General features: G+C 34.9%; 1 protein-coding gene across 2 annotated transcripts in view; it reads left to right on the top strand.

Moving 5' to 3' along the window:
* LOC120628637 (protein bunched, class 2/F/G isoform-like) overlaps window positions 1-21,946 on the top strand; it is a 218,474-nt gene extending 196,528 nt beyond the window's left edge. For both annotated transcript variants that reach the window (XM_039897181.1, XM_039897172.1), the window contains 2 exons: window positions 5,897-5,948; window positions 19,865-21,946. In XM_039897181.1, coding sequence (XP_039753115.1) covers window positions 5,897-5,948; window positions 19,865-20,077 — 265 coding nt within the window. In that variant the 3' untranslated portion in view covers window positions 20,078-21,946. The remainder of the gene's footprint in view (window positions 1-5,896; window positions 5,949-19,864) is intronic.
* Window positions 21,947-22,395: the final 449 nt, after the last annotated feature.

Below are 22,395 nucleotides of genomic sequence, written 5' to 3'. Positions count from 1 at the left end.
ACAAAAAAGCTTAGTGTCAAGAAGCATATATACCCCATATAGAAGCTTTTTGTAGTTTGAATGAATGAATATACTTTTATTGCACACCACAAATAGTACATTAAAAAAAGAATTTGTTGTTATCTTTGCCAAATTTAAAATTATAAGACAGATTTATACATCCTGGAATTAAGAACAAATTTATCTGCAAGTATCAAAACATTATAAATAACGTGCTTAAATAATAATAATAAATAACGAGTTAAAATAACTCCTTACTTAATGGTCTGAAGCCTATTGCGTTGTATTTTTTGTAACTGTATACAAAATAGAACCGGTTTGGTTTCAATTCTTTAAACACAACCACTTGTTTTCATTGCTTTATTTTTATTCTATTCACAGAGACAAAACTGGCCAAATCTGGTCAGCCTTGAACCTAAACGATAGTATCATTCAAAGCAAGCATTAAATGCGAGATTCGGCATTATGGATTCATTCTCGTCTTATGTACGACGTTCGTGGCACGGCGGGTGTGTCGCAAAAGCGTTGCCTAGGTGTTCGGAGGCGCCATCGGCCATCGTAGCCCGTAGTAGGTAGAGCCGTGCGCGCGCCGCCTGCTCGCTCCCCTCCGCGCGCGCCCCTCGGACCGGCCCCGGTCCCAGTTCACCGCAACGCGTCGTTCTGCCCGCCCGCGTTTTATACTTATACAACCGAAACCACCACTACCTCAATACGCACAACGTTCACAAACACACTCGCAAAAACGGCTCCGCTTCAACCGAAGGCAGGGACCCGACCGTCCCGCATTAAACACCCGCACGGCGACACGGGAGCCATGCAAACTAAACTCATAAGTGCAAGCTACTCGTCAATCATGAACAAACAGGATTTGCTCAGAGAAGTCGTCGTCAAGTACATCGACTACTTCTACCCCGTGTGAGTACATTTTCGTTATAGGCCATTTTAGTACCGTTCTGCAAGTGACGCACTGCGTCTTTTCGTTATGTCGCCGTGATCGGTGCTCCTAAGGATGTGGTGGAGTTCAGCTGATTATTATCGAACCGGTAAGTCGGTGAAGGTTCTACGGCAATGACTCTAGCTGCAGGCGTACAAATGATTGCGATTGGCTGACGTCAGCGCCGCCTATTGAACCCAGCTATCTCTATCGTCTCGGCTGCTGTATCGATCCGGTGCAGTGCACTAAACTAAAAAACGTTTTAACATACTACGTTATGCATGTTTCTTATTTGAAGTTGTCGATGACCTCGGAAAACTTAAGACTCTGTCATTGATCTTTTGTCGATGCAGAAACCTTCTACCGCTTTACTAATCTTATAAATTACATACTTCGAGTTACATTGAGATTCAGATATGTTTACCAGTTTAGTTTTTACAGTCGCGTAACTTTGTGTCTCATTCATTCATTTAATCATTCATGACTGAGATCGCTGAGTATTGTACAATCTAAGGGAAAGCATTATAGCGTGACCTTTTTGCGTGACAACCATTGACCGGCAAACCCCTCAATGATCCACTTTGCCCTTTGTCCGTTTCATGATATTATTCAGTCTTGCTTAGACCTCAAATAAATTTAATTTCATGTAACCGGGTTATCTTACGTTAGATTAGGAACTGCGGGTTATGTGAAACAACTAGAAAATATGTTAACAAAACATAAATATGTTTTCACGTTATATTAACGTGTCTACACGATTTCGTATTTAGACTAATGACTAATTTGTAATGTTCACTCTAAATTTAGACCAAACCACGCGTTTCGACATCAAAATGCAAATGGAATTCAATTGTCTTTTTCAAAGAAAACACTTTTGAATTATTTATGTGTTGTATAGTTTTATTATTGCTTTTATTTTCGTCACTAATTTAATTAGTGACTTTTGAACTAGGTAACATCGCCGAGATGTAATGATCGTCATGTACTTCTGGTAGTGTTTCGACATCACCCGTCGATTTCCCTTCAATGACCTTGGAAATATCGCTGTTCGCTCGCCTCACGATTATACTTGATATACTGCACCAAAGCTCGATAATCCGTAACTATTTTATTAAATCCCGCACCAAATGTTTTAGACTCAATCGCAAAAAATACAGTCAGGCTTTCATTGTCTGTTATTTAATATTACATATTAATATCCTTTGTTTTTTCTCTCGGAAACTAATCCGGTAACATTAGTTATAGTGTCAATACACATTACCGGTTTAGTAGATATAGTATAGATATTATTAATGGTCGTCAAAGACTGTGCACAAAAAAGAAAAGGCCCTTAAAATTCGTTATCTCGTTAACATGCTTAAATAATAGCAGTCACATACAGGAAATAAACTAAAATCGTACTGGGTCAAAAATTCTTGATACAATTAATGACTAATGAATGAAACTGAATTTTCATGAGTGCTGCATATTTATATCCTGACCTCTGTCGTCGTTATTGTTTGCAACATGGCACAGTGATACCTATGTGATTCATAGAACAACGTGGTTACAACATAAAGCGCTTTGTTGATTAAACAAATAAATATGATTGCAATCTTTCTTTCTATATTTTTCGTGAGAACGTTTCTCAGTGAATAGTCTTTGTAGTATCCAACGGTCTTTATTTACAACTTTATACAGTTATTTTGATGCTTTAAAATATTATTATTTAACCTTAACAGTACTTCATTTAAATTTAAAGAAAACCTAATGGAAAAACACGATAATTTATTCTGTAGCGTGGTTTATCAGTAAAAACTCTGCAAACTATTATATAGTATTTTTTATACTGTTAAACTGAAGGCCTACTTATAATGCATTGAAACTTGATTAAATAGCGACCTCAAATACGCACGTGCCTTGATGATGATTATGCGTTTATCTGCGCTTTGTCCACTTTGATTTCATATTACACCTCTAACATTATTATTATTTATATGTTAACCCATGTGCCCTCACTGAGAAATCGCCTCTAAATCATAAGCTTTTACTTTCATCGATAGGAACACGTATATAGGAATATGCAATATATAAATAATATAAGTCAATTTATACTTTAAACCCTCCTCATTGTGGGAGGAGACCCGTGCCCTGTAGTTGGCCCGTAATGGGTTGATATGATGATGATGATGATGAATTTATACTTATTTGTTTTTAATATTGAGCGAGAGTTCTCTTTATCAATTTATTAAACACTTAATAATAGTGTTTGACTATCTATTCATTAATAATTATGTATGTGTGTTTTGTTGATCTGTAGTGCACTCCACACTAAGGGTTGTATTGTAAATTGATCGTTTTTCTTCTTTCCTGTGCATTTTATTACATAAATCATTTAAAATCTAGGTGATTTGTTAAAAAAATCTTACTATGCAATGTAATACAATTCAGAAACCTGTTTTACTAACTAACCGCTTTTTGTTTGGCAGATAACTCTGCAAAGTTCCTAAGCTCAAGCGAGCCGTTTGTTTAAAGATTAAATCAACATCGCAAATATTTTTCAATCCTGTCAGATTCTTAAGACATACATTGCGGACATGGTTGTCATCAGTGTTGCCAAATGCTTTCTCCAAATTTTTTGTTCCGCCTTCTACCATTTCAAACTTTTCATATGCTCTATTGCTGAGCGCAATTTTGTCACCATCTACTTATATAATCTGTCACAAAACACTAAAACTTGTTTCATTGAAATCCGCGGAGAGAAAGCAAGTTTTGTCTTTATTTTTCTGACACCATGACTTGAGCTTAGCTTTCGAATATTGTGTACCAATTAGCTGCTCAATCTAGAATAGTGCAGCTTTGAAGTATGATCTCATATGGATGTCTGATGCCAGATATATGCATGTCACCGGCGGCGGTCATGCGGTTTGTGAGCGTTATTCAATACTTAAAGTTCAGTAACGGATTGGTCGAAATCGATACGCAATCACTGCCACTGTTATTCTGAATGCTTCAGTGGGCTCAACTTGAGCATTGTGCTGTTCACCTCATTGACGCGCTATGGAATCCGAAGCCGGAGAAAGTCAAGTACCTACTTAACCATGCAACGTGCTACATACAAGCTACCGGATGATTACACGAGTAAGATTGGATCATAATCGATAAGACCGGCAACAAGCAATTCTAATAGCGTCTTCAGATGCGGTCAACTAGAGTATGTCGGTGCATCGTGTGCACCTGTGTTTACGGCGTCTGCAATTTTTCTTTTAAATTATATATTTTTTTCATATAATTTAATCAGGTTCATAGTGACAATTCTTATGTTTGTAAAGTCGGAAATATGACCGACAACCGGTGTACCATATTGATAAATTTCACAAAAATTGGAGCTTTCTCTCTTATTTGCATTAAACCCGACTTTAAACGTCCCCGGTAAGACTAGTTTGTCGAGTCTTTAATTATATACGGTCAAATATATCGAAATTGGAAATAAATGTAATTTCTCGTAGTTTTTTACTTATTCGATGTAACAATTACGGGGTTTTCTAGTACTTGAATAAATCGTATAAAATCTGACCTTTTGCTACTGTGTTCTTTAGTTGTTACATAATTCTTAACATCACTGATTTACTGTTGTCACGTTGTATAGGTACAGCACTTTAATTGATAATAATATTAGTAGAGCAATTTGAGCAGAAGTATTTCCTTCCACCTTGAAGTAGTATTAAGGAATGCCCTGAGATATAAACCTGTTTTATATTACACATCCCCTAGTTAACTTTCAAATAATTTGTTGTATTTAGGATAAGTACTTTTAGCAGATATTCCTTTAAGAAAGCGGAAATATCTTTAGTAGGGTATTGTGTAACTTAAATCTTTATTAAAAAAAAATAATAAAGATTGTGAATTAGATAAAATTTCTAAAAATTGCCTACGAGAGATTGACATGGATTTAGAGTATCTGGAGTGTTAGGATAAATTTAAGGTTTATTATTTTTAACCAAACTTAAAAATCATCTAATATTTTAATGTAAAATATAGTATCACATTTTATCTCATTCTCTCTCAAAGATTAATGTGTTTCTTTCTTTATCTGGGCGCATTTTCGTTTCCTCTAGTTTCAAATCACAACGATTCTAAAAAAGTTTTACTTCAAAAAGCTATGAAATGCCCACCAGCGGGTAGCTGAAAGCTATGCGTGCAAACTGCTTCTTCATACTCGAATTTCGTATTCGATAGGACGCCGCTGTATCCGTTGCTGGATAATTATTAATGCATCATATAATTTTCAATGTTCCGTTACGCTATATTTAATAGTATAGTATAATGTTATTTAACGGGTGAATCTTTATGAATAATATATCGCAGGTTATTATAATTGCGGCAAAATTTTACTTTGAAGGTGATTTTGCTGTGATACCATCTGTTTTAATGTTAATGTTGTGCAAAACTAGTGTATTACTTTTTGATGGTGAAACTACTTGAAAAGATTAAAGTTCTCTTGTAAGATAACTAAGTCCTAATGTATTCATCGATGGATGCAATGTTTATTTGTGTTACAATGTTTCCTATCTCTTCCGAAATATTATCTTAATATTTCTATCTTAATCTTCCTATGCGCGTTAAAATTTTATATACTAAGGATTAATCGTCAACTTTAAGGAAGAGAATTGTTGCTAATTGATTTGACGAGTTTATAAACCACATATTTTATTATTAAATCTATGTTTTTCTTCACAGCTATTAGAAGATACGTGTTTCTCACACATATTTCTGACTAAATGGTTATCCGCAGTGCAGGGTTATGTAAATTTTTCTTGACAAATTAATCAAGATATTTGAAATTGGAAAGCGCGCATTTCATATCGTTTTGTATTTTAAGTCGCCTTCGATTACGTTCTGAAATCGAACCTTATGCACGCTCTGAACGTACTATAATTTTACACAGACTGGATGATTAATTTGGGTTTTTTTTTGTTACAGCGCATCAGGCACAAGCGCCGTGGCTATCGACAACAAGATCGAGCAAGCTATGGTGAGTAAAACTGCGTATATTTATGAAACTGAAATAGTTGTTTAAGTCCCTCACACGCACGACAGCTTTATTGTATATTTTTACATCTACATATTTTAAGATACAGAGCGATACGAAAATATACATTTATATTTCCATACATTTTATACTACTAAACAATCCAGATTGTTCTGGTTTATGCAATACGCGTATCGTAATCGCAATCTGAATTATCTTCTGATGAACGATCTAGTAAATCTAGTAATAAGTATCTCGACAACTCCACAATATTACAACATTAAAAACATACTAACACCCTTTATAACACCTTAGCAGGTGAAAAGTTCGTCAATCGAGACGTATACCAATGGAATAAAGTGAAAGATACATTACATTACCCGTTGCTTATGTGATACATTAAGATAATTTAAAGCTTTACATCCCAGGATGTAATGTACATTAATATACATTATAGCTGCCGTGTGTGAAGTCTTTTATACCATATATATTTTACAAAATCTTGTTTTCCAGTAACAGAGATAAATCCTTCAAAGTTATTCAATTTCTTTTAAACACTTACTGTTAGATATTTGCGTTCCGTGTCCTCATTTTGTGACTTAAAATATTACCTAAACACACAAGGCCGAGGAAGCTGACAAATAGATACAAATTTAAGAGATAAATTATTATTTAAAGTAATTTCAAAAATAGTGTAGAGAGATGAAAATAAAAACTCATGCGAAGAATAAATGGGTAATGCGAAATGTATTATGATTAGCTTCGTTTTATTATTGCAGATAAAGCGTAATCGGTTAACTTTATTACCGTATCAACGTTTACAACCACTGCTGCGGTAAAATTTAACCTTTTCTATTCTTATGGAAAATCAAGTTAAACAAGACGCGGCGCTGAAGTGAAGAGTCCCCGTTTCCCCTGTACAAGTAAAGGAAGCTCAAATGCTTCGTAGTAGAATTAATTTTCTCAATTACTTTAAAACCAGTTCGCCATTAGTTCAATGTTTTTTAACTTGATGATAGTATATCTTCAGAGTTCTTGAAATACTTGTTGAAGCATAACGCACCAAAAGAAGCATAACTTGCTTCTTTTGGTGCGTTAGAGAAAAATGATGGGAGTAAATTTTTAAGATAAGACCCTGAAGTTAGCTATAAGTCAACAGTATAGTTTAAAAAAAAGGTTTGACAGTGTACACATTCAATTGTCAAAGTCTGCCGGCTCTTTCCGGTGATTTTATTGATTCAATTGTACAAAACTTGCAAATTTTAATGTTGAGTGAAACTAGGTTGTACGATAATGAGATAACTATATAATGCATTATAATAAAACTTAAATGTATTAAATACCTTTTTTTGAAAAGATTTTTATCTTGTTACGCCAAAGAAGTATAACTTTTAACGCGTGTTCATAAGTACACACACGTTTTTAAAATCTTCATACTACTGATAAACCAACCGTTTTTTTTTTATATACAGCTACAATTGTTTGCTTTATCAGTAGGTATATTATGACTGTCATTTTGACTTTACGAATTATCTCAGCACAACCTGTGAATTCTTTATCAATGAAAAGTGATGAATCGATATTGTTGCTTTTTTTTATAATAGGATAATACTAGTAAACAATAATAAAAACAAACACGTGGTATTCACGAAACGTGATTGTAGCTCTATTATTTAAAAAATAAGTTTATTCACTTGAATGTAGCCTACGTGACTATCTCTGTGTCATGTTGCCGCTTTATGCTATCATAATTGGCTGTAAATAGAGGAAACAGCGCAATAAAATGTTTGTAAGAAAACATCGGCTTCGATGAATGGAACTAATTAGTTGACTTCAGGCCGTTTGCTTTGCGAATCCGCAATGCGTAAAATCGACGGAACAAACAAGCGTCTATAATGTGGCGGTAGGTGGATTTTACACAGATACTTTGTGCAAGTACGTATAAGTTTTGATATGTAAACAACGTCGTGTTGTCGCGTTACAAAATAATTGTTAATACAATTTTTATACTTCCTAACTTACCTACTGGACAGGTTCCAATTCCAAACAAAGATACTTTTAGCGCATTCGTTTGCTTGAAAGATGTTTTAAATTTACTTATTTCGCTCTTAATCTGAAGTTCTTTACACCATAACCAAAGAATTGTTACATTGCTGGATCCTGGTGCAATGTCTTGAAAGGCAATTATTACCGTCGGAGGACCTATACACTTGCTTAATCGGTTATTTTAGTATAAAATGTATCATTACATAGAGACTAGAGAGCAATGTAGCCAGGAAGATATTTTGTTTTATGATTATTTTTCTCGGATCTCTGTAGCAGCAAGGCAAGGAGCCAAATTAGGTCATAATTTTGCAAATGATTGATGATGTCCGCAAGAAGCCTTATATTAGAACAAGGGCCGGCTATCTATATTACAATATTGGATTATCTATCCATTGCCTTTGGCTATTAGAAGAAAACAAAAATAAACTTGTAAAATCTGTCATTTCACTTTTATGTCTCTTATTCCTATAAAAAAGGAAGCATATACCTATCATTGGTATCAATGAATCAATCAAACATTTTCTTTTTGTTACAAGCATAATTCATACAGTTATTATAGTCGGAAAAATTTAATAGGCCCGTTTTGACATTTGTGCAAGACCATAGAATGTAACTTGGAACGAAACTGAAAGAAACAAAAAAATAAAAATCAATTACATACAGTGTTTTAAAAAATACGTAAATTTATGAAACGATAAATAATATGAAAAAATATATCGCGAGTATTCTTTTTGCGCTTACTTCATAGTAGCATGCAATTTATAATTGTTGCGAAACGTTCCGAAAACAGTTACGTTCTCAGTCTTTTTTTTTTATACTAGAGCTGTAACCATTTTTTTACTGAATATCGAAATTAAATATTGTGTAGTTATCTTTACTGCAAAGAATGAGCTTGGTTCTCAAAATGGGTTCTAAATAATGAGTCTGAGTTCTAAATGATACATCATATCTGACCAAGCGGCACATGACTGAAGCGTCCCCGCGCGCACTGCGCAGTTTTTCGTTCCTCATCTTGTAAAGTTGACTGTGCGCTCGTTTAAGTTTGATATATATTGTTTACTATTACGTTAACTATGGCTCTTCTATTTTGGACATTAATTTAAACATAGTGATTTGACTCGATTTTTGTGTTTGTTGTTATATAGTACTAACTCTGTTTCAACATGTTGAAAAGTGGACGTATAATCAACAGCCAGTCACGCGTATTGGTTGTGAAGTTAAAGGAATACTTTGAACGAACGAACACTTTACAATACATAATAATATCAATCAAGTACTGATACAAACTTGAATTGATTTATCGTGAGTATCGAGTACAGAGTCTTATGGTTCCATAACTAGTTACGTCGCGATGACAAATGTCAAAACGGGCCTATTACATTTTTACGACTATAATAAAGATAATGATGATGATGGTCATGATAATAGTTCTTCCGTAAAAGCGGGAGGACCGTTTTGCTCACTTTTAACATTACATGAATTTTGCAACTTATGACTGATATTGCACCGAGAAGGTCTTTGTCTCATTAAAGCTTTCGGAGACTTTTCAGCTTAAACATCAACCAACATTTTCATCGTTATTGTAGGATTGTAGGAGACAAGACAATGAAAATGATATTTTCTTTGTAAAGTTTATATTTCATAATAGGTATTGTTGGACGTGTTAATCCATAGTTATATTGACGTGATAAAATTGATATCTACGTACTTCTTTTGTCTTGACCAATTAATTGATTTTTGAGTAATTTATTTTCTTTCTTATGCATAAAACGAGTGACTGACCGTAGTAGTAGCTTTGGAAATCTGGTTGACAAGAGTTTTCTGATTTCGCAACTGATATTTTGTACATCTCGGAAAAGCGCTATCCATCGCGACATGTTACAACTACTGGATTATGAAAACATATTCTTTGAAATCGTATTATTTAATTTATTTATTGTTTGATGTTTAACGAAACGTAAGGAAAGTAATACGAATGTGATGTAACATTTGTATTATTTTCATTACTTTTTGAGATGAAGTATTTTTTGAGACAGCGACCGTACAAAATCTATCTAAAACAGCTATTTAGATAGTAAATTCAAATAAACTGTTGTGTGTAATAACTGGTTCTCTGAATTGCTTTTCTAAGATACCCTTTATTAGAGCAGCTCCTACCTAATTAAAACTAATTTACGCAAATCAGAGAAAAACGGCAGAGTCCCGAACTCACACAATCCCGAAACTCAGAAAGATTTTGGCAGTCACTTAAAAAGCCAAAATGCGCTTTCCATCAAACGAAACGCTGTTATCTCGAGCGTGCGTGTACCGTTTTCCAAGAACTCTTGCATCGAGCGCACACGGAACTTGCGTGGCACACTGACATGGCCGTCATGCGTTGAAACTTGCAGTAGGCATATTATCTACGCCACGTGCACATGGTAGAGTTGAGTTGGATTAGGTTAAAACAATACCTATTACATATACCTAAGCCTAATATTTAGAACTACCTAATTCGCAAACCTTATTCTTTTCGTTTAATACTTAATGCTGGTGTAAGTATTTTTTTTAAATTTTATAAACAAACAAAAATACTTATAAATACTTTGCTATAAAATTGTATCGCCATCTAAAATCTGTGATACTTTTTTAACGAATTTCAAAATGCCCATGACTAGTTTGTCTGTCAGCCAGTCAGGATAAAGTATTTTAAGCTTATAGAATATATTCTAGCAGTAAGGTTTTCAGACTAGCCATCAACCCTGGTCAGTTATAAGAAATTTGTGTCTCAAACGGATTATCAGCAAATTCAACAGTCATCCTCCAAAAGTCAACTTTACTGTTGAGGTCGTGCGGATTTGGTATAACAAAAGTGTGCACATTAATGGCTGCTATTATCTGCAAATTGTATGTAACTAGGTATCTCCGGGTGTGTGCGTGGAATCCATTTCATAATACACAGTTTCATAACGTAGTTTTAAGTACTGCACTTGGTTACAAGTTGGATCTAGAGCTAATGTGAATAACGAAGCGATTTCTTAATGCCGGATCTTTAGCTCCATTTAACATTTAACTGAACTAAAAACTAAGTACGTCGCTTAAACTTTACGAACTCCCCTCTCGGAGTGCGATATTTTATTAAGGCCAATTCCTGTTTTTTTTATATGAATTTAGAAATATATCATTATTTTATTCTGGACGAATGAGATAAATCTGCTACGGATAGTCACAATTCTACTGCAAAAAAGGTATCACCAAGCGTTCTAGCGTTTCAGAAATATTCCGCGTCTTAACTAATAAAATCTGCAACTGCAAATTTTGTGGATTATATGTTTTAGATGTGTTGTATCAGTTGCATAATATTGAACCTATTTAAAATTTGGCAAACATACAAACAATTAAGGACTTTTACTTATTTCCTGAGCATATTCCCGAGCGTGAGCCAGCGTGTTCCTGAGTGCTAACACAAGAATTTATTATCTAGCCAGGCAAGTTCTTTAGAGGCTATGTCATTATCATAACAGTAGATGGATTTACTAAGCACCGTTATTAAAAACTACTTAAACTCAGGTTGAGGTGTTAGTGTCCTTACATTAAACTAGTTTTACTCGCGTTGACTGAGAATCCTACAGTAATGTAGTATATAACCTTCTTCAATAAATGGTCTATCTCAAGCAATAAGAATTGTTCAGATCGAACTTATAATATATAGATATACTAGATGACGCGCGCAACTTCGTCTGTACCAAAACCATTATTATCCTCTTTCTTGCTTTTAGCATTTCTATACCTGTCGTAACAACTAAAGGTTGAGTCCAAATCGACCTTAATTATAAAACTATTTTTTGGAAGACAATAAATTTCATGATAGAAATGTCACGATTTTTGTTTTGATTGACAAATTATAACAAAAAGCGGTATTTGTGACTTAACCATAACAGAGATACAGCCTCGCGGTTTTTTTAGATAATAATAAATACTTTAAACATATACTACATTATTTTTTCATTTATCATTTTCGCGGCATACGCCAGTAAAGCTCCAAGTCGGTATGACATTTTTAACAAACATCGTTATATTTCAGCCAATTTACAGAAAGAAAACCATTATAAAATATATTTGCGCCCAGACAGACAGTCAGACGCGGCAGAGGGCTTTGATTTACAATATGTAAAGATTATAATCTATTTAGCTTTATAATATTGCCTCTATGAATCGGAAAGACATGAATGTTTAGTACACAAACACATTTCGTCATATAATTTTCGATACAAAAACACGTATATACTAAGTAATACTAAAACTGTGCTGTGTAAACAACTTATTGTAAAATGTATATTGGACCTTTTCATAACACAGACTAACTATGCATATTTCTAGTAAGCGTTAATTAATGTTTTAGATTTTTCCCAACTAGTTTGAATCTCGTTGCTCCAAATTCGGTTATTCCCATACCTATTACTGACCCTGATTTCTATAAATGTCTAACCTAAGACCGAGGTGTGTAGAGCGTACTTTGACTCTCAGACAAGCTTTATTTAGTTGTACAACGAGCTAAGATAGTCTATTGTGTATCTCGTTGGGTGCGAAAAAAGATTAGTCACTGGAAAGTTATCATCAAATAACTGCAAATTTAACATTTGATGGCCACTTTTTACAGTAGACTTACTAAACGGAAAGGTCTTAAAGTAATGCCATCAAGTAATAATCAACAGTAAATATAATAAGGCTTACGTCGAAAAATTGTCAGAATCTATCGATTCTGTAGGATGTCAGTACAATCTTTTCGTGACTGAAATTAAGACTCATAGATGTGCGTTATTGGACGCGCAATGTCTATAATTAGTCGCCACAGATGGCCTCAAGCGATTGACCCCAATCCAGCCCTAATGCCCACTAACATCGCAACGTATTTTTATCACTCCATGTCCAGCACGCTTGTCTGATTCTTTTTGCTCCAATAACTCAGCAGCTTTAATGCTGTTTACTCGCTTGGCTTGTTTTCGAGTGACCGTATCAACACCGATGTATCTATATCAAATATCGTTTTCAACGGCATTAACATACACAATTCTTTTTATTGCTCCTCCTATTGCATATCTTTGTATTATGTGAATAAGGATGTTTTTAAAAATAAAAAGTAGATGGACAAAATTTAGAAATATTGTATGATCCTCATTCTGATAAATAATCAAGGCAGAAGAATTAATTTATACCAACGCCATATTTAGTTATTTATTGTGACTTTAAAGTATAAAAATAGGCACATTCATGATCCGTGTGACACTGGATCGCCTTGAAACGCCATCGAATTAAACTGGCAGTAAACGTATTCTTGTAAATCGCTACTCAATGTATCATTTCTGTCTTGTACTTTTGCTCGTTTCGCAAGATCATACGCCTTCACGCTGTGTGTTACATCATTGCAGTTATGTTTATCCAAGATTCGCCCAATTGATGGTTGGTAGCCATAGCTCACACTACTGACCCGAATTCCGCTAGCTGTACACGCTCTTAGATAAAATGGGCTATTTTTTACTTTGATCACTTGCGGCACACCGTTGTGTGTAACGCCATGTTTGTTTACATTTTAAACACCCGTTAGTTCTCTGTTGTTGCTGAAGTCTTCAACTTTTGTATTTCTTTTGTTCCAGCCAAACATACAAAAATATACCTTTTAAAATGTATTCGTTCCTGTTAATCTTTACATTATCTTTCTATATTTATAAATTTTCAGCTTAGTAAATCCATCCATACGGTCCAAAATAAATTTTATTACCGTTTTATAAACAAATTGATGCTCGGATTAAAACAACCTTGGTAAAAATAAATTGTTTTGACTAACCGCTTCCTTTATTAAAGACGGTATAAATGAAGGTGCGGTGTTAAGTTTTTCAAGTGCTTTATGCGGCGACGTATGCTAATTTGCTTTGTGTACGTGATTTGCATGAACCAGGCGTGACCCGCCTGGACTAAGAATAGACACGGAAGGAAAGCTGGCCCCGTTGTGCCACTGGAGTTGAGACACGTGCTCCGCTGATTACACTGTCGATTGTAGTGAAGAAAGATAAAGATTAGCAGGCTTGAGGGGTCAGCCTATAGCCGTCGCGTGCTATAATATCTAGCGACAAAGTTTTCAAAGAAGTCCTTTATTCGGTTTACCGTTTTTTCAAATAAGGTGTAAATGTAGGGTGTTATTGCTATGATTTCTCGCACTGGTTTTTATAGGTAAATTAACTAGTTTTCTAATTATATCAGATTTGGTTAGACTAGTTGTTTATGTATTGCGTAATTTTAATTTATGATAGTAATTGCAAATACAAATTCAGTGCAAAAGGACTTGTTTGCACTGGAGTATGTGTAACACAAATAACTACACAATAAATAAAATAATATTTATCTACAATCTACAATATTCTAATAAACGTTCCACGATAAATCCATCGGTGGAAAAATACTCAAAATATGGAATCGTTCAGAGTTTATCTATCAACAGATTTATTGTATCGGTTTGATATCGGTTTTGAAGTACGAACCTATGTTATTAATAAACAACTTATTGTTGTCAATATGGCCTTCTCTTGAGTAACAACTTTCCATTAAACTTTACCTAAACGACAATGAGGTTTATTACATATAACAACAATAGTCAATTTATAAAACAGGTAATCGGTAGGAGGTTTGTTAAATTTAGAAGACTAGATTGCTTCCGTGATTACATCCTAATAATAAGGCTATTTCTATTGATGATTTCATAGAAATATATTTTATCATTGGTATTCAAAAAAAAATATATAAACTACTCGAAATAATTGAATTATGTTATTAAATAATAATCTATACTCTTATCACAACAATGTTTCTAATTCCTTCCCAGTTTCGAAGGTCGTATATCTGCGCATATTTCTAGTGCTTCATTTTTTATTCGCGGGTGATTTAGAGATCACGCCTTAGTCACAGCATAGTCCTATTAACTTTATTTACGTTCGTGTTTTTATTTTTAACGTAGTTTCTGTAACGTTTGTTTATCGATAACTTTATTTCTCTTAACTTCTGCAGTATTTGCAGTATTGCGGTTCACAGGAACTTTTATCTAGATTCGCTGGCTGTCCTTATAAATAAAGTCAAATTTTAACACTGTTAATTTTATTTAAGTTTATGATGCTTTAATCTCGATTTATTGCATGCATACTTAGTTTCGCGTACATCGAACTTTTGTATAAACAATGTTATTAATTATGTTTTCAACTTTGGGTTCAATATTTCCTACCATGTTACTTGTATATAATTATCAGAAGAGGTAGGATATTGTATTGTTGTATCAATACCTACGTACTTTCTTTAGGTCAAATCACAATTGCGGTTTGCCTCTACGACACTTGTTTTTGCTTATTTGTCTCAACTGTTATCAGTAGTTGATAATAACTCAGCGACGTCAATGCATGTTTACTTTGTGTTTTATAGGATTAAATGAAAAGTGTGCGTTACTTCGAACCGAGAGGAAGTTGATAAAAAAGTCTGCATGTTCCCCAGGTCATGGACATTATGTGCTTATCGCTATCCAATAATACACTTCCTTTTACTTCTTAACAACATAAAAATAATTTGCTAACTATAGGCAGGCTCAGACAATAGAAGAACCAGAGTTACCGAAATAACTCAACGATTCGCGAAGTTGAAGTGCCAATGGGCGAGGCACATCGCTCGGAGAACCGATGGACGTAGACTCCAACGTCCCAACACTCACACGTAAACGTAGCGTTGGTAGATCCTTACGATGCGGGGGGATAACACCAAAAGAATTTCAGGAAGCCCCTGGACCCAAGCAGTACAAGACCGTGGAATTTGGAACTGCCTACAAAAGACCTGTGTCCAGCAGTGGACGTCCATTGGTTGACATGATGATGATATTAATAGTATATTACATTTTGAATAAGATAATGTTTAAGGATAAAAAAATCATGTTATTAAAACTTATGTTTGTTGAATCTCAAGTATATATAAAAAGTACTTCAGTGTGATTTTATAAAAGTTCATCACCCTTTAAATCAGTAATTTGTATCCTTTTGAATGTTTTTAATCGGACTTTAGCTTAAAACAGACGTTGTAATTAATCACTTGTACCCATAAAACTGTGTCATAAGTATAAATAGCGCATTGTCTTGCACCTTTGCAAACACATAATATCGTAAGACAACAGAATATTACCAGATATTATCGCAGAAGTATTTACACATGTGGTTTTGAAATACCTCAAGCCCACTGTGTTATTGAGGGCGCAAATTTTATTTTCACTTGACTGACTCTTCTGTGTAATAATAAACAAATGTTATTTTTACAAATTCAACTAGTTCAGCCAATGTTGAAATTCAAAAGACGCAGTAAATTATAACAATTTTTTACCATTAGTCTCTAATTGCGAGTATCTCTTAATAATAATAATTCAGTTTTCAGTTCAATTCCGGCCTAATACTTACGGTCTCCTACGATATGACTGTCCGATTTAGTGTAGGGGCCACTACTTTTCCCAAATACTAGCAACAAGAGATAAAAAACAGACTATTTTTATATCTATAGTGCCAAAACAAACCAAATAGATTGCCCAAACGAATTTGTAAACAAAAGAATTGGGGTATTAATTGTGTCATTAGTAGCACGCCAACGTATGATCTCCGTGTTTTTATACTCAATTGTATAGCGTGGCCGCTGTTTTATATGGCGATGATGTCATTTCTAAAGTTTACGACTGCCTCTACGTTTCCAACTCTTTTATTTTGTTTATTTATTCCAGCGGTGAAACCTGTTGTTTGAATGGTGTGTTTAGAATCGTTAATTTGTTTTTACAATAAGTTCTAAATTATTATTACCAAAAACACTTTTGTTGTAATGTTTCTGATATAAATTAACTTCTATACGGATGTTTTTCTCTTTAGGAATATTTACCGTTATTTCTCTTTTTGATATAGCTGTAATTTTTTTTTCATTTTTTTTCAATGAATGGAATTTCTATACTTACGATGTAAATTAATTTACTTATTTTTATATTAATACATTTTTATAAATTATGCATGTTGACTTTTTTATCATGATCTAATTTAGTTGTAAAACATTGTTAGGATTTTAAAATCTGCACAAAATATCACAAGCTATCTTTGTTTCTTCCAGTTGGGTATCCGTTTAATGTAAAGAGACAGGTTTTATTCTTGTGCCCTTGGGTCCCTTATATCATCGCTTTCTATATTTTCGTATGTGACTGTGAAAAAGTTCACTGCACTCGCAATGGGGACATTGCACTGATTTCGATTGCCCTCCTCTCAACTGATGGCGTACTGTTTTTTTTTACAATAATTAAATAAGCCCGTGCCTCTTATCGTGCCACCTAAGCATATACCTCGTTATCTAATTCACCCACTGACATGCAAATGTCGAGACTTGCGATAACTACTGTTTAATTTATGCGTGTGCCATTATCGGATGAGTGATGTGTGTATCTAATCGCAAGTTTCCTGTTTTCTGTGCGCACAGGTTTATGCGATCACAGAAGTCAGTATCGAGCGATGCTGCAACCAATTGAATATTAATAATGCGATTCGTTTCAATGAACCTATTGGCGCCCTGTCAATCTGCAGCTGTGACGTAGGTGGACCAACAGTAACCGATGAAATCCAGTATTCAGCATAATTGAATGTGCGGATTCTTCCTGCATGCCGAAGGTCGCAGCTCCCACGTGAATGCCTCATCGTTCGGTTTATTTTTAATCGGTACTATTTATAAAATCAGGAAATTTAGCCCAGACTACATTTAGTGTCATGAACGAACGCGTCTACTTTGGTGTACCTACCTACACCTTGAGACATTCACGTAAGATAATCCACATTCCAAGTAAGTAGGTATACAGAAGAATAGATGCATAGTTCAAAACTCAAACAGTAATAAGCAGATTGTGATTGCGGAGATTCTTGGAATTACATGGGTTGACGCCAACGATTGCCTACATGGCAAGTTGAATGTGATTTTAATTCAATCTTGTATCATAATTGATGTCCGCATTCCCTCTTTACATTATCATAAAAAACATTTTACTTAGTTGGATTAACGTATGTTTTTTTATATTCAATCTATCTGTAATCTGATAGTAATAAGTTGCTTAGCAAAGTTGTTATTTATTAAAATTTGTACGGATGATTTTTGACCATAACAAAGGTTTAAGAAAACAATCTGTAGATTACGGATAGATTGAATATAGAAAATGGATATGACTCAACCTCTGCAATCCATATAGCACTCAAAGGTGTTTGGTGATTGTCCTTAAGTATTATTTTGAGTGTAGTATCATTTCCATAAAGGGGCAAGATATGACTCTAAACTGAAAACAAAAAATAATAAATAAACGTGCCAAAAGTTACAGTCTGTTTTGCCAATACGTTCGAGCAATATATCGAATGTTCTAGAAAGATGCAATGAGTAATAAATGCTGAATATGATGAATAAAATAAAGATGACCGAAGCGACGATGATCTATTAGTTATTACGTAAAGTTTTCCTATTGCATCGCCTATAGAGGAACAATTATTACCTATTTCAAATTAAGCGTGACATAAAGCGTTTATAAATCAAATCAATATTATATAAAATTAGTTACCACAACAAAGATAACTATATGATTACAAAATCCATAAAACGTAGAGATAAATTAATGAATTGTGTAATACAAATTATAATTGATGAATTATTCAGTATTTGTTTGTTGTGTTACCGGGAGAATAATTCATATAACTTTGAACACAAGAACTTTGTTGTTTTGCGATATACGAGTATACTAGCTGTAGTGGAGTGCAGGGTTCATACGTTGATCGCGTGGCGGTGACGTGTTCTGCCGCCATTTTAAATAGGACATGCGCGCGCTCAGACCATCAGTCGCCCGGTAGGACGCGCAGACGTTGCTCGATATCGCGCCACTTGTACCGTAGCCCGTGCTCTCATACGCAGTAGTACTTTAGTCATCGTCCGCTAACAACGTACTTCAAGTAGTCCTGAAAAACCGGTCGATCGCTGAAATTCTCAAACATGATTGATGTCATCAAACCCCGTGATGCCTGCCTATACGAAATCAGGCAGAAGGGTCAAAAAGAACCCTGTTACGTGGTCGTGCCCGATACAAAAGTACGTTTTAAATTTTTTTCAACTTATACATTTTTGGAGTGTTTACAACGCGGTAATAATACTTCGACTCTCGAGTTATTGAACCGTGTTTCGTGTATTTTGTTTACTTATGCGCAAGCGTCTTGGAAATTATTTTTGTTAAGTGTGTAAATAATGATTTATGTTTTTTATAAAAAGTTATCATAACTAAATTGTGCGCTCGTGGGTGTATCTTATTATTGTAGTACAATATTTTAGAACCTTTAGTTTAATATGTCATAAAAATCGTGTTAGGTACGTTTTTATATCTCATACATAATAAGTATTTACTTATTTTCGTGTTTTTCCAGAATTATTGCCGCTATATTCTTATAAGAATAAGATAAATATTTATATACACTGCTTGACTAATTTAGCTAAACTTTTTTGGAAAATGAATATCACAAATATCTCTATTTAAGTGGGCCCGAAAGATGGCATTTTTGTTATGTAAATTACATGAAAAATGTGTACATGGTAGGGAGATGATGGCGATTACCATAATCATGAACTTAAAATTAAAGCTACGAGGGTGTCAAACGCGCTTGGTCTAGGAAGTAGCCCACAACAAAAACCCATGCGTGGCCATTTTATAGTTATCTATAAATTATCCCCTTTCATCGAAATTGATATTTGTTTTTCGTAGCCAGTTACGAAGTGAATTTCTGCTGTTGTTCGCGTGGTGTTAACATGCTTGTTTCGTGTTGTTTCAGGATCTGGTTAAGAGCCACTTGATGTTCGCGGTGCGCGAGGAAGTTGAAGTGCTGAAGGAGCGCATCGCAGAACTCATGGAGCGGATCAACCAGCTGGAGGTGGAGAACAGCTACCTGCGCGCGCACGCCAGCCAGGACACGCTGGCGCAGCTGCCGGCGGCGGGCAGCAAGCCGCCGCCGCAGCCGCAGGGCCCGCAGCCGCCCGTGTCGTAGGGCGCCGCGTGACTCCGCCGCGCGGCTCCCGCGGCCCCCGCTCTCGGCGACCCAGGGAGTCGCCATGGCTGTGCTATGTTAATTCGTGTGTCGAGACGGATCGGCCCCGCGCCGAGGGACACAGAGGCGCGCGCGCCCGCCGTCGTCGCCACCACAATAATCGATATCGTACGCCATACTATTACACCATTACTCGTATCTAGTTAGCGCATCACCCGCTCCGAGCGGCCGCGCTCGGCGAGCTTCGGTATTATGCTTGGATTCATAGACGTATATTTTCCCGTTATTTAATCTTTAGGGTGCAGAATTTCGTGCTAAGCGCGCCACGCTTCCGCTAAGCCTCTCGGCGACGAGCCTCTACAGTGTCGACGTAACTAATTTAAACATTTTCCGTTCGGTCCACGTCTGGGCACCGGCATCCGTAACGTAACTAATAGGTACTCCGCGTAAGAAAATATCTCATAAGTCGTGTGTTTATATGATAGATGTAATAAAATAGTTAAAATAATACTATACGCATTGAACAATGACTGTTAATTTATTTTCTAATCTTTATAGTGTATGTAATTTTTAAGTTATTTATCGAGTTTTTTTTAAAACGTGTTACAATAAAATGACATTGTGACCTTGACTCTGCAGTTGTTTATGGAATAAATAATAATGAATATTACGTATTTTAGGTTTTATCCATGAGTTTGAAGAGATTCTTAGAAATGAACGAGTGCTTCTGATGACCGCTGAATGAGTATTGATCCTTAAATGTATCCTAGTTTAATATCGTTAAAGACAGGCGTTTTTGTTCCATTACATAAAAAAACTGATAATTTTATGAATCTAGACCACAGCCTGATAATAGTGTACAAGCTGACATTTTTGTAATTTCATGTGTCATTTCACCACAAAATAAGTTGGAGTTCTATTTATATTGTACATCTAGGTAGCTGTAAGATTTCTACCTTATTTCGGTAAACATACAAACATTGAAAGATTCCACCACTAGTGAATGAATTAACTCTGTTCAATAATAAAAAAAAGTCATTATGTTTTCCATCAGTATTCCTCCCAAACAAAGTTCATATCACCCTTCAGGCCCCTTTAAGTTAAATGATCTGTTAGTTGATGAATGTGTGATGTTTCATTTAGTCGTATACTATTAATGAATACAGTTAACTTAATGTTCGGATGTACCATCAGTAATTGATGTTAGTTACTAAAGAGTAAAGAGACGTTTAGAATGTAGCCGTTTCGAGAGTGTAGCCTCGACAACGCTGGCTTTAGTGGATTTTGCACGCTGAAACTAAAAAAAAAAAACTATTTTTATTCCAACCCTATATAAACGATGATAGATAGTGGTTTGAAAGTTGAAAGGCGATTTACATTGTATTTTTTTAATGATTAAAATTGTTTGTATATAGTACAAGTCGTAATAGTTGCGGGTGTAAATAGTCTGTGTGGGAGACGAAAGGAATTGTCTCGGTCGGAGACAAGCAGACTCCGTCGGATGTGTAGTTAAGTTTAACGCTGTATTTAAATTTGCTTTATTGTTTATCGTTGAATAATCGAACAAAGTGGCTGGTCGATGTGTAGTTATAGTTTAACTCAGGGACTGTTAGTCCAGCCACTGTGACTATTTCCTAGTAAATAATATATAGTATTTTGTACAAGGCAACATTACTGCGTATTTGTATAGATGTTCTATGAGCTCTTTAATTATTGTGAATACTTATGCAGTAATTAACTCCATTTATTAGATATGAAATTATATTATTATGATTCTGATATTGTAAATATACTGTAAACAGAATGTCCATTGTAGCTTATGTTGACCAAGATGGTTCCTCGTACCCAATAAATGCAAAATTACTCGAACTTGTATTTCTTTGATTTTTAATCCTCTACCCACACTCCCAACTTGATAAAACATGTTCTCCTTATCACTTTAACCCATATTATCATTAATATGTGATAGTGATCGTTAAAGTCTCGCCAGCCAGCAACAGAGCAAGATGGTGGGTCTAAGCTTTCAATCCGTCTCTCCTATGAGAGGAAGAGCCTGCACCCAGCAATAAGACTTTAATGGATGATGGAATGAACTGATGGTGGTACATGCCACTTTTCCAATATTGAGGTGTACACCATTCTACCAGTATGATAAGTATATAAGCCTATGGTACGGCGAGTCCGTGACGGTTGTGAGTAGGTTCCAATCCTACTTGAGTCCATTATATACCCAATAGAGAAACGCCGAATGTATATGTTCAACCGAATACGAATGTTCGGCCGAATATAAAAAATATACCGAATTATTTTCTGAAAAA

This window comes from Pararge aegeria, chromosome 2 (genome assembly GCF_905163445.1).
Source record: "Pararge aegeria chromosome 2, ilParAegt1.1, whole genome shotgun sequence".
In the NCBI taxonomy this organism is placed as follows: Eukaryota; Metazoa; Arthropoda; class Insecta; order Lepidoptera; family Nymphalidae; genus Pararge; species Pararge aegeria.
Note: the sequence above shows the minus strand (reverse complement) of the source record. Positions and strands in the feature narration are given on the sequence as shown.